Source organism: Podarcis raffonei, chromosome 3 (genome assembly GCF_027172205.1).
Source record: "Podarcis raffonei isolate rPodRaf1 chromosome 3, rPodRaf1.pri, whole genome shotgun sequence".
NCBI classification, from domain to species: Eukaryota; Metazoa; Chordata; class Lepidosauria; order Squamata; family Lacertidae; genus Podarcis; species Podarcis raffonei.
The window spans coordinates 3,288,780-3,303,208 of NC_070604.1; the positions used below are offsets into that span (position 1 = coordinate 3,288,780).

The window sequence follows — 14,429 nt, forward strand, 5'->3', positions numbered from 1 at the left end:
GCGTTCAAAAGCGTGTCAAAGTGCAAGTAGATAAATAGGTACCACTCCGGTGGGAAGGTAAACGGTGTTTCCTTGCACTGCTCTGCTTTGCCAGAAGCGGCTTAGTCATGCTGGCCACATGACCCAGAAGCTGTATGCCGGCTCCCTCAGCCAATAAAGTGGGATGAGCGCCGCAACCCCAGAGTTGGTCACGACTGGACCTAATGGTCAGGGGTTCCTTTACCTTTACCTGTAAGTGGGGAATCTGGTCCTGATATCAAGAGACAGAGCAGAAAAAGCTAAAATCTGTGGCCAGGGTCACCTTCAAGCAGATTTCATCCGGGACATAAAAATGGCAAAACAGCCTGGACAGCACCATCCCTTCCTGCTGTGTATGAGAAAATTGACCAGAGCACAGCCTTTAGCAGCTCTACCATACAGTCTGCTATATTTGCCACACAGCCATTTGGCCTGCTACCACCAGCCTCCTAAGTCTGAGGATATGAAACTCTCCCTTTCAGTCACCAGTTATGTCAGTTTGATGCCCATGTTCAAGTGCTTTTCTATAGCATCAAAGAGGAAATGAAGCCGTGCCTTCGGAGTGGAGCAGGATTCTTTGAAATCAGGAAAGCTTTCCTCATCATAGTGATACACTTCACATGCAGCTACATAGGAGAAATTTTTCAGTGGTGCAATTCCACAGTGCAGGTGACTAAATGTCTCAGTCTGACATCAATACCAGGGAAGATTCTGGAGCAGATCATTAAGCAAACAGTCTGTGAGCACCTAGAAAGGAATGCTGTGATCACCAATAGTCAGCATGGATTTCTGAAAAATAAGTCATGTCAGACTAACCTGATCTCGTTTTTTGACAGAATTACAAGCCTGGTAGATGAAGGGAATGCAGTGGATATAGCCTACCTTGATTTCAGCAAGGCATTTGACAAGGTGCCCCATGATATTCTTGTAAAGAAGCTGGTAAAATGCGGTCTTGACTATGCTACCACTCAGTGGATTTGTAACTGGCTGACTGACCAAACCCAAAGGGTGCTCATCAATGGTTCCTCTTCATCCTGGAGAAGAGTGACTAGTGGGGTGCCACAGGGTTCTGTCTTGGGCCCAGTCTTATTCAACATCTTTATCAACGACTTGGATGATGGACTCAAGGGCATCCTGATCAAATTTGCAGATGACACCAAACTGGGAGGGGTGGCTAACACCCCAGAGGACAGGATCACACTTCAAAACGACCTTGACAGATTAGAGAACTGGGCCAAAACAAACAAGATGAATTTTAACAGGGAGAAATGTAAAGTATTGCACTTGGGCAAAAAAAATGAGAGGCACAAATACAAGATGGGTGACACCTGGCTTGAGAGCACTACATGTGAAAAGGATCTAGGAGTCTTGGTTGACCACAAACTTGACATGAGCCAACAGTGTGACGCGGCAGCTAAAAAAGCCAATGCAATTCTGGGCTGCATCAATAGGAGTATAGCATCTACATCAAGGGAAGTAATAGTGCCACTGTATTCTGCTCTGGTCAGACCTCACCTGGAGTACTGTGTCCAGTTCTGGGCACCACAGTTCAAGAAGGATACTGACAAACTCGAACGTGTCCAGAGGAGGGCAACCAAAATGGTCAAAGGCCTGGAAACGATGCCTTATGAGGAACGGCTAAGGGAGCTGGGCATGTTTAGCCTGGAGAAGAGGAGGCCAAGGGGTGATATGATAGCCATGTTCAAATATATAAAAGGATGTCACATAGAGGAGGGAGAAAGGTTGTTTTCTGCTGCTCCAGAGAAGCGGACACAGAGCAATGGATCCAAACTACAAGAAAGAAGATTCCACCTAAACATTAGGAAGAACTTCCTGACAGTGAGAGCTGTTCGACAGTGGAATTTGCTGCCAAGGAGTGTGGTGGAGTCTCCTTCTTTGGAGGTCTTTAAGCAGAGGCTTGACAACCATATGTCAGGAGTGCTCTGATGGTGTTTCCTGCTTGGCAGGGGGTTGGACTCGATGGCCCTTGTGGTCTCTTCCAACTCTATGATTCTATGAAATGTGATGCTGCAACAATGTGGGCCTTACCCACAGAATGTGGGCCTTACCCTTGGTGGGGTAAGATTCACATGACTTTTCTTGTCTATGTGGTTGAAGCATTCATACACAGCTCAAGAGTATGCATAATATGTAGTAAAATACACGAGAAGCATTCAAGCTGCAAGGGCCTAAGAAAATAAAAAAAGTTTTGACCAGACAGCTGAAACTCAGTAGGGACATGTCCACTCAGCTCCAGCCTTGCCACCCCCCTGCGCAGTCCAGTGATGCTGGTTTGGGTAGGGCAGCTCTGCCTCCCCACACTAGCCATTGCCACCATTGGTACGCTGTTCTCCAACGGCACGCCAAGAACAAGCGGGCCATATTCAATGTGGAGAGATGCAGGGGGAAACAGGGATGGTATCGGGAAATACCAAGGCAACAAAGAGAATGGAAGCACAACCTGAGAAAAAGAAAATTAATTAAAAGTGAGGTGTGGAGGGAAGATCAAAAACAACTTGTTAGCCAATGGGCAGCAAAGCAATCCATTGCATAGATAGATATAATCGATATATATAATCACCTGCTAGAGGGCTTAAGGGCTTAGATGATACCTGCTTAAGTTATACATTAATGACCCATCTAGGCAACTCCAGGTTCCCGCAGTAAAGGGTGTTCTTAGCCATGAGGTCTTCAGACATGGGGAAAGCAGCTGAGTGAGAGGACTCCAATCACACTCTTTAGCCCTCCTAGAATTAGTTATGATGCAAAATACATAGGTACAATTCTAATGAATTTCTGTAAAATGAGCAAACCTGGCTGTTCCTGCCTGTTTGTGTTTTTAATCAATGAGTGAAGTCAGAGCCGTGATTTATGAGTTCTTGGGACTCCAGGCTTCAAATATTTTAAGGGCTGTCACATGAAAGTTGGAGCAAGCTTGTTTTCTCCTGCTCCAGATAGTAGGACCTGAACCAATGGATTCACGTTACAAGAAAGGAGATTTTCTGATAGTAACAGCTGTTTGACAGAGGAAAAGACTCCCTCAGAAAGTGGTGGACTCTCCATCATTGGAGGTTTGTACGCAGAGGTTGGATGGCCATCTATCATGGATGCTTTAGTTGAGATTCCTGTGGGTAGAGTTGACTCATCCAATGTTTGTGTCCATGCAACAATAAAACATAGTTAATTGCACCTAATGGTGGAAACAGAGGATATATTCAGAGTACTTCTTCTGATGGTGGTGGTGGTGTGTGTGTGCGTGCGTGCGTGCATGCGTGACTGGGAGCGGCCGCCGAGACCACATAACACTGGTCTTGAAAGACCTACATTGGCTCCCAGTACGTTTCTGAACACAATTCAAAGTGTTGGTGCTGACCTTTAAAGCCCTAAATGGCTCCTTCTCCCTCCTCCCATTTAATGGCTATGTACTGGCATTTTGTCCTCTTTCATGAGGTGTCCTACATTGCCCCCTTTTACGTGGCTGCAACAACGTATGTCCAATGTCCCCCCAGGTGCCCACAATGAAATGAGATTTGTATAACATAATGCTATCCCAGCAAGTAACATTTTAAATAAAAAACAAATTGCTCACTATCAAGAGCAAACATACACATGCAAAAAAGTGAGGCGAGTTGAACAATCTTAAAAACACATACTTTTTATTAAAAGACGAGTTAGACCAGCTCAGCTTACATCTGAAGTATGATTAGAACCCCACTGTAAAACAATTACCAAGACTCCGTTTTGATATTTGATGTTGGAAAAAGAAAAAGACCTCATGCAGATTGAAGTGTCTTGTATGCCCCAGCAAGTATATTTTACTGCTGATTTTCTATGAATAAACATATGCTAAGAATTGCTGGAACACACTGCTGGTTTTAAACATGCCTAATGTAGTATTAGAGGTTTGTTTTCCAGAACTGCCTGCCTCCATTTATCAGCTTCTTCCCTCCAGCTGGTAAAGAATATCATTGATATCAACTCTGGTCAGCTGTCTCGCCCAATACACTCTCATCTATGGAAAAAGATATTGGAAGGCACTAGCAGGAAGCAAGACTGAAAAAAGTATGAATAAATTGTTTCTGGCAATTTAGAAGGCAGATTGCACTTTACCAGTGTGAATCAATAATAACTGCAAAAATTATGTATCATCAAATTCATTCTAGTGCAAATATTATGGTTTGGGTGTGGGAAAGTACTGATTTTACAGAAAAAGAGGACATTATCTGTTCTGGGCCATTCCAGCATTCCCGCCTTTCCATCTTTCATCTTTGAGAGTAATTGCAGTATAGGTATCACACAATAAGAACATTTGACAGTTTTCTTAATTTTAAACTGAAACACATACTCCTGTACAATTAAAGTCTCAAGGTCATCCAGAAATAAATAAAACCTGGCTGTGATATTAAAATCCTTCTCTATTTAGCAGAATTATCTCAACTATATGAAGGCAAAGTTAAAGTAGTGACCTCCAGCCAATCTCCGATTATTTGAACATGTAAATATATTGAATATATTTGAAATTTATTTCAATATATTAAAATATACTAATATTTATGATCTGTACCCTTTCTGCACATAAGGGCTACCAAGTGACTAAAATAAGTGTCCAGATTTAACAACAACAACATTTATACCCCACACATCTGGCTGGGATGCATAGCCATGCCCAGGGATATTTACATCCTTCAATGGTTGTTGTTTTTTGGGGGGGGGTGAGGTTGATTTATTTTAACAGAACAATTTACATTAGTACTTTCCATAGACAGATGCTAACAACTATGCTGGAAAGTTAAATTATAAGTTCCTACAAAATGAACATTTCTCTATTAAAAAATGTGTATGTTTCTTAGTGAGAATGTCACCATTACCAATCATATAATTATATGTACAAGGACAACACTGCAGAGATGCTTCTTTAAGTTGCATTGCTTCCAATCAAGTACCAAGGGGACTGTAAGAATCAGATTTACTTCTGTCAAAACAGGAAGCTCCCAGTGCACCAGCTTAGATTTATTGCACTGGGTGATTTATCTCTATTTGTCAACTCACTCACTTTAGTTGGGAATTTAAGGGTTTACTCAAAGTCAGAATTAAATGAATCGGTAACATTGTCTAAGAAAGCTTGTGCAGCATCTGCCCACACAAGTCACCACATGCCAGCCATGAGCTCCAGTGTTTGTGGGGTGGGGGGAGAGAAACCTCTCTGTAGCCGACATTCCTTGCATTTTCTGAACACCCACGGAACTTAAAAGGTGTGTAAGAAACTACTAAGAGTTGTGAAACACATGTGCACAAGACCTGGTCCAGCCACTGCAACACTCAAAAGAAAGCATTCTGCCACTCTCTTAACTTTTTTTTTATTTAAAAAAATCAGCCAATCAACACAAGATGTGCTATGAGTTTTGCTCCAAAAACCTAATCTCCAAGATTTCTGAACTAGAACAAAGTGCTAAATATTTAATGTAAGCAAATGCTGTATTAAAAAACTGTACACACTTTTCTGATTTTCTATTAAATTCAAAGCAGAACAAGAGTGAGATGGCTGACAAAGCAGCATTTAATTCTGAGCTATATCTAGACCAGGAGACCCAAGCTAATTTACACAGGCAAACAGTCACAGTTCACATAATCACATACAGCACAATATGACAGGGGAATTAGAGGGCCTGGAAAGCATGTCTGAACTACAAGCTGGCTGCTCTAAATGTATTAAATGCAGACATTTAATTCTAAAAAGGCTTTTTTATTTTAAGTTTAAAAATCATACAGAGGTTTGAGCAGGGGGTAGAGTGGGGGGGAAAGCATAGAGAAGCTTCTGTATTTCTTTTTAAAATAACTTGGCATATGCTACAAGGTGACAGTCCTCATTATAAAATCTTTTCTATTACAGCAGAGCTTTCCAAACTTTTCATGTCGGTGACACTTTTTAGACATGTATCATTTCATGACACCGTAATTCAGCTTTACTAGCAAGCAGGTGGTTAAACTAACCCCTTTCCAACCTCAGGAGGAACATGGAGATCATTTGTGCGGCACATTGCAGTCGACACACTAATGTGTCATTGGCACACAGTTTGGAAAGCTCTGCATTACAGGATACTATGGTAGAAGGTTGCCATCTTATAAGATATAATCACTCTATAACCATTTGTTTATAGAGAGCTAGCTACCAGACACCATTCAGAAACCAAAAACTGAAGAGCTGTATTACCTATTGGTACTAACAAATAATCCCTAATCAATCACAATAATTACAGTTATCAATCCAATTTGGGAGTCAAATGTACTCCAAGAAAGCCATAAAAATGTGAACATCTTGGAGAGGGGGGTCATACTAAGCAAGGCATCTAAATTATTTATTTACTTATTTATTAAATTTTTATGTTGCCCTTCATCTGAAGATCTCAGGGCGTTTCACAACAGAAAAATACAAAACAAGAATGCAAAATACTGTACATATTGAGAGCTTTCCTTTTTCAATAAAACAATACAGATTCAAATAGCTCGCCGGGGTCAATAATATTCCCCACTGTAAAGTTTGTAGCACCTACAGTAACGGTGTGCAGATTCTAACTGACCCTACAGTTTTTAAAATACAATAACAATGTAGTTATAACAATGCAATAACGAGTTGCGACCTGTAACAAAATGCACAAACACTCTTGGCAACTGCATGAAGAAAGACACAGAGGCATTTTTTTGTCACTGTTTCAACCACAGATATGAATCCTACCCCTTTTCTTGATATCTGCTCCAGGCAAGCTGACTACATTTCTAGGCTCATCCCAGAGACTCACGTCTGCTAAGGAGATTCATTGAACAATCATTCCAACCAATATAGGCATTTAAATGGCATGAGCTACTATGTAAGAGAATGGAATAAACATTGGACACCACAGGATCATGACTTTGGAAGTGTATGTGAAAGCAGAGGTGTTTTTATTATTATTTAATAAATGATGATCTCAGGCTTGGATTTGTGATCCAAGACCGCTGCATCTGTCCTTCCTTCCTTTGCTACATAAAGCTTACAAAACTGTCAAATATTTTAGAAGACTGACACTGCTGCTGCTGCTGCCGCCACTTCCAGAGTGATGGGCAAGAAACTCTGTAGGAATGCTAGTGTGTCTGTTCTCAATGTGCTAACAAGAGCTCAATTTTTCTTAACTAGTTCCCCAGCTACTTTGTGCACTACTGAAAAAGGGTAACAGTTATATTTTAGCCAGAACCCTGTAAACCTTCTCAATCACTATCCAAGCTATGCTCTGAGTTTCAGGGGCAAATCCCTCTTTCTGCTTAGTCATAATTTGGATTCTCTTTTTCTGCTTAGCCACTATTTTATAAATAAATGTAATAAACAAACAAACAAACATTTGCAAATCTCACTGGAGTTAAAAAGATCCAAAAAGCAAAATATTGCTTAACATGGACTCTGAAAACAAAATGATGGAAAAAATATTTTGTGTCACAAATTCAAGTTTGTTCCAGGATTTTGTACATCTGTGGGATACTGCTGAGCCCTAAAGCAGTTTACAGTGACATTTAGAAAAATAAGTAATTTGTCCATCATGAAAAGAGACAAAATATTGTATTTCCACCCTCCATGCTACTTTCTCACAAGCAAATGGAAATAACACATTTTAGTCTAACAATTGGTAGACATAAAGGAAACCTACTTTTTTCTAGCACAGTTGGGTTACATTTGACTTCAGCTATCAACTGAGAGTTAAAGCTTTCTTTGGGTGCAAAATAATACATCACATTTAAAAATTAATTGCAATTATAAATTATGAAGGCCTAGAAAGACCACTGCAGAGCAGCAGTCATCTGTAACAGTTTATTACAGAAAACAAAACAGCAACAAGAGCATAGTGCAGCCCTTTACAATTGAATGTTTTCATTGGTAATATGTGCATTTCACAGCAAATCTGCAATTTGCTCCTGCCCTAGCACAGTCCATGGTTTGCTCTTGGCTTACCAATCATAATATGTTTGGCGTGAACAAATCATGATCTCTGGTCTGGGTGTAACAACAGGTGCAGGTAAAAAAACATTCAAAACAAGAATACACTGCATCACCATAAAAGATGGTAACATAATGCTCTCTACCAAAGAAACAACCTCATAATTTTCTGAATTTTACTCCACTCTATATACCCGCCACAACCCATCTGAGCAGGAAATCAGAAATTTCCTAGCAGGACTGACCATGCAGAATTCATCCAACAAGAATTCATGGACAGTCCTATCACCCTGGAGGAAATAGAGACGGTCCGCGAAAACCTGAAATCACACAAAGCTCCAGGCCTGGATGGCTTTACAGCAGAATTCTGTAATAAATTCAAAGAAACGTTGATGCCCTACATGACCCGCCTGTTTAAAGGGGTGACCTCCTCCAAAATAGTCTCTATCCCAAACAACTCAAAGACAATTCAAACATCTTGAATTGTTTACACAGAAACATAAATAGCACTGAATGGCTACAAGAATTAATGTGAAGGCAACACAACATACGAAACTGGTCAAGAATTATAGCACCTTCCACAAAACATACTCTTATTTTGTGCACTTTTATATAGAGATGCTGTTGATAAATATATATTTTTTATTCTGTGCATAGCTACACTTCATCACACTGAAAGGGTCAAACTACACACCACGTTAACTATATATGAATTCAGTGATTGGGAGTCACATCTTTTTAAAAACTCACAACAGTCATGAAGGTCCACAGTTCAGATCATGACCAAGGCCCCTGCCTTCATTCTGTTTTTCCACTGAAAATCCCTGCCAGATACTATTTTCTGCCATTAGCTGTTTGAAGGGGGTAATTTTCACCGAGAAAATGGCATGGGTGGTGAGAAAGGGTTAAGTAACTTGAAAATTTCGACATTTAACCATTAGATATCAATGTGAAATGTAAAAAAATAATCTTAAGATACTGCAAAGCGGCAATGCTTTTACTTTCCTAAATCAAAAGTTGCATGTTTCTTATCTGACCACTGTGTGGTGCTATAAACCTTAAGAAAAACTTTTGAGAAAACTTGGGAAATCTATTTGAAGGCAGTACTATATTCGCATTCTCTTTTACTGCTTTAAATACTGCTTTTTATACTGAATTACACAGTGCAGTAAATTCAGTGATAATGGAACAAAAATACAATGAAGGCATGAATTTAATACAGATTTTAAAAATCACATTATATTTTTAACTCTATGCATATGGACAGCAATGTCTATATAAATTGAGTCTACTGATAAAAATTTTAGCATTAGTGCTAAAATAATTTGAGCAGGATTCAACTAATGAGTCCCATCAGTGAAAGCCCCGCACAAGGAGTTTGTGCAATGCAGCTTTCCCCAGTCTCCCCCCACCCCTACAATTGGATTGAGGGAGTCAGGAGAACCCCCAGAACAGCATGTAGCGGGGAGAGAGGGGGGCAGTCTATCCGGCAAGCTGAAATGTTTGTACTGATGGAAGATCAGCTTAGCACAATACTGAATTTCTCCCAATCCATTTATAAGCCAGTGTAATGCATTAATATGATTTAGTTCAGATGGCAACAGGAAACCATGGTCATGAGAGAGACAAGCACTACCTTCTCCCATGCACGAGGGGTGAAAATTAGAAGGTGCCTATCCTGGTTAGTTGCAGACAGTTCAGTCTGTACACAGCCACAAGCCAGGACTGAGAAAAACACAATTCCCCACTTACGTTTTCTATGACAAATGTCCACTCTTTGTCTTCAAATTCCTCAGCATGGGGATCCTAGAAGACAAAAATGCAATGTTAAGTTCATTTCCGAATGATAGACAAAAAGTCTTGCTAGTAACACTATTTTGTATTTTCTTTTATTTATTCTTCACATAATATAAACCATGGAAAAGGTGGCACAGCAAAGTAAGGATTATGCTTTGATGTTATATATTAATTATATATCAAATTTTGACATTTAAAGGAGGCAGATATTTATTCTATTTAATTTATTTTCATTTATTCAGAAAATTCTAAATGTAAAGGTCTAAGGAAATGATAAGGTCTCACTTGGTGCCAAAAATATATATCAGAGAAGGTGCAAGTCTTCCTGGGCCAGGCATTCCACAGGAAAGGTGGCACAGCCCAAAAGGCCACCCCCCCCATGGCTACTTGCCTCACCTCTGAAGGTGGGAGAACTATAGAAAGGTCTTTGGTTTCTATCTTAACAAACAGAAAGGCTCATGGGGTACTGGCGTTTCCTCAAGACCACAGTCTTTCCAGGACTTATTTTAGTTTATCAGTCCATATTCACTCCATCACTGATCCAGAAATCAATTCAGCACCTTCAACGTATCAACTGATGAAAGAAATGAAACTAGAGACTCAAAACTACAAATCTTCTGATAATCCTACTCAATTGTTTTGTGTAGGTGCTAAACAGCATTGGGGACAAGCTGGAATCCCGTGTCTGTTGTATCCAGTGCTTATTTTCTAAAAAATGTTCGGGGTACTCTCATTTTCCTACTCATTTTGTGTTCTTGCACCAATCTCTGGAAATGGTTGTCTAGGTATGAACAGAAACACTGAAGTACAGTACCCCCAGGTCACAAGACAGGCAGCCTAGCTAGAAACACACATAAGTTGATGGCATCACAGGGCAGGCGCCACTACTGAGAAGGCCCTCTGCCTGGTTCCCTATACCTTTACTTCTCACAGTGAAGGAACCGCCAGAAGGCCCTTGGAGCTGGACCTCAGTGTCCGGGCTGAACGATGGGAGTGGAGAAGCTCCATCCGGTATACAGGGTTGAGGCGATTTAGGGCTTTAAAGGTTAATACCAACACATTGAATTGTGCTCTGAAACGTACTTACGTAGTTCTTAATATCACAAGTACAACACTCCTTCTCTAAGTTGAAAGTGTTACTGGATTTCTAGATTCAGGTAGCAAACAGTTAAGGGCTGCAGCCCTGCACATGCTTGAGAGTAAAATCTGTTTAATTTAATGGAGCTTACTTCTCAGTTTGCCCAATCTGCCTAGACTTTACAGGTACCATATTTTTTGCCCTATAGGACGCACTTTTTCCCCTTCAAAAATGAAGGGGAAATGTGTGTGCGTCCTATGGGGCGAATACAGGCTTTCGCTGAAGCCTGGAAAGCGAGAGGGGTTGGTGCGCACCGACCCCTCTTGCTCTCCAGGCTTCACGAAGCCCTGCGCAACCCTAGGGAGCCCGGCGTGCAGAGCTCCCTGCACTCCCGGGTGGCGCGCAACTCTGCGCAACCTTTGGCTTCGCGCCAGGCTCCGGAGGGTTGCGCAGAGCTGCCTGCACTCCGAAGCCTGGGGCGCGCTAAAGAGCACTCCTGGGCTTCGCGCATCTCTCCGCAAGCCTGGGGAGACCGGCGCGGCTCCCTAGGCTTGCGGATAGCAGGCTGTTCTGGGGGCTGGGGTCGGGGGAAGCTCAGGCTTCCCCCACGCCAGCCCCGTGCCTGGGGGGGGAAATAAAATGTTTTTTCTTTATTCTCCCCCCCCAAAAAACTAGGTGCGTCCTATGGGGCAAAAAATACGGTAATTTTTACCTGTAAGATGTTTGAGGACAACAGATAGGTCATTTTGGATTTGCAAATATGTCTGAGGGTGGTACATCACCATTCTGATGAGCTGTATTTTCATCTATGTGTATGAACATTTTCTAAAGATACAGTGGCCTGCCTCTATATCATGCAAGATATTCAGCCCATTGACTGATTGCCTAAGCTTTTAAGTAGCAGGTTTTCAAGTATCCACTGGTGAATGCTAAGAGGCTATACTTAACATTCTCATTAGTAACTGAAGCCCAGACTTACCCTCTAATCCTACCAGCAACACCATTTCAACAGCCACTTACAGATTCAGACACACTACAATCTGTATCACTTCTGAAAACACATGGCTTGTCTATCTTAGTTCCTATTCTTCACCTATGCTACTATTTCAGATTGCTGCTTTACAAATAGAATCAAGCCTTTATCTCAGATTCCTATATAGCTCTGGATTAGTTATAATCTCTCAGCATTTGTTGCCAACACAGATAATAAGCCGGCAGCTCAGCTGTGATCTTGAGTTGTAACCAGTGCAAACAGTTGCTGCTGGAATACAGGGCCATTTTCATCACTGTCACTAAAACTACAGTGCAGACATTTGCTTCTCTCTTCCTGTGGGGAATTGTTCAGCAAAGCCAGTCAGTCACTTGGACACAACGGTCCCTAGCTGCCATAGTAGCCTTCATCTTTCTAACACAGAGGGGTAGCGTCAGGAGAATACGATGGCTTTAATTGTTTTTCTGTGTGGTATTAATGGGGGCACATCTCTCACTCTTCCAATTTGACAAGAGTTGACTGGTAGTTACTTTGATGAATCTGGAACCAGGGGTGCAGTCTTGCATATGTGATGCAAGAAGTATCCCTCTGCTAGTGTTGTAATTCACCCTGAGACCTCAGGGTGAAAGCAGGTAATAAATTGTAATGGTGGTGATGCTGCTGATGGTGATGATGGTAACAGAGATCATAAACCATGACCTTGCAGAGGCACCTGCCTCACTGCAGCACTTTCTTCCTTCAACCCCAGATGCACCAATGGCCTAGTTCTTACTGAGGTGATATACCTGTGCTGTGTCTAGGTTTCATCAATTCAAAGGGCTAAGACGAGGGCGCTCACACGACCCTGAATACAACAATATTCTTCATAAGTATGTGAGAGGATTTTCAACTTAGCTTTCTCCCTGATATGTTAGTTTTCTATAAGTAGGATTTGTGTCTGTGTGCCAGATCATTTTACCAAATTAGCTCCCACCTGCAGCCTGAAGGGGCACTGCCAAGACAAGGGTACTACTCAGGGAGGACAAGGCAACCAATGCTCTTTTTAAGCAATTGTCTACACACATACTTTTAAGGTATGGCTGCTTGTAACCAGTTTAGTCTTTCTCAGTAAAGCTACAATTCTCCTGTATGATAACAACTCCAGTACGGTGTGAAGTAGAAATAAAACAGCTTAATGTTTAGTTTAACTACAATTTACATAATATTACCAAAGTCCAGTCGCGAATTCCAGGTCATGTGGCCAGCATGACTAAGCCGCTTCTGGAGAACCAGAGCAGCGCACAGAAACGCCGTTTACCTTCCCGCCAGAGCGGTACCTATTTATCTACTTGCACTTTGAACTGCTAGGTTGGCAGGAGCTGGGACCGAGCAACGGGAGTTCATAGAATCATAGAATCATAAATCATAGAATTGGAAGAGACCACAAGGGCCATCGAGTCCAACCCCCTGCCAAGCAGGAAACACCATCAGAGCACTCCTGACATATGGTTGTCAAGCCTCTGCTTAAAGACCTCCAAAGAAGCAGACTCCACCACACTCCTTGGCAGCAAATTCCACTGTCAAACAGCTCTTACTGTCAGGAAGTTCTTCCTAATGTTTAGGTGGAATCTTCTTTCCTGCAGTTTGGATCCATTGCTCTGTGTCCGCTTCTCTGGAGCAGCAGAAAACAACCTTTCTCCCTCCTCTATGTGACATCCTTTTATATATTTGAACATGGCTATCATATCACCCCTTGGCCTCCTCTTCTCCAGGCTAAACATGCCCAGCTCCCTTAGCCGTTCCTCATAAGGCATCGTTTCCAGGCCTTTGACCATTTTGGTTGCCCTCCTCTGGACACGTTCCAGTTTGTCAGTGTCCTTCTTGAACTGTGGCACCCAGAACTGGACACAGTACTCCAGGTGAGGTCTGACCCCGTTGCGGGGATTCAAACCTCCAACCTTCCGATCGGCAAGCCCAAGGCCCTGTGGTTTACACCACAGCGCCACCCATGTCCCGGACAGCAATTTGGATGTCTCTAAATGCAGATTGTGTTGGGAACTGCAGTCTAAGAATATGACATCATCATGTTAGTGTTTTAAACCCAATAAGCAGTAACTCTCCATAAAGATACCTGATAACAGATGGTGTAGCATTTCAGAAGGAACGTGAGAGATAATATTTAAAGGAGCAGTCCTTTTGCTGGTGCCTGACATTTTATTACATGGAAAGTGTATAGATTATATAGTTTAGAAATGCACATAGCTTGAACTTTTTGAAAACAGGAAAGGTTAGCTAATGTCTACCAGCTTTACCAATGTGATAACAACTGAAGGCTGCAATCATATGCGCATTTTCTGGGAAGTAAATACCAAAAGCTCAGTGGCGCTGACTCCTGAGTAAACATATAGGATCATGCTGCAAGGATGTGATCTAGTTTCATACTGGAATAACTAACATGCCGTTCAATCCCATACATATCTACTCAGAAGTAAGCTCCATGGAGCTAAATGGTTACTCCCAAATTAACACGCATGGGATTTCAGCCTGATCACTTCATCTCTGTTGGTAACAGAAGGTTCGGGGCTAAATCCTAAAACCATTTA

General features: G+C 41.7%; 1 protein-coding gene across 8 annotated transcripts in view; it reads right to left on the bottom strand.

Moving 5' to 3' along the window:
- EHBP1 (EH domain binding protein 1) overlaps positions 1 to 14,429 on the bottom strand; it is a 292,232-nt gene that overhangs the window by 207,004 nt on the left and 70,799 nt on the right. For all 8 annotated transcript variants that reach the window (XM_053380363.1, XM_053380362.1, XM_053380361.1 and 5 more), the window contains one exon: positions 9,734 to 9,787. In XM_053380363.1, coding sequence (XP_053236338.1) covers positions 9,734 to 9,787 — 54 coding nt within the window. The remainder of the gene's footprint in view (positions 1 to 9,733; positions 9,788 to 14,429) is intronic.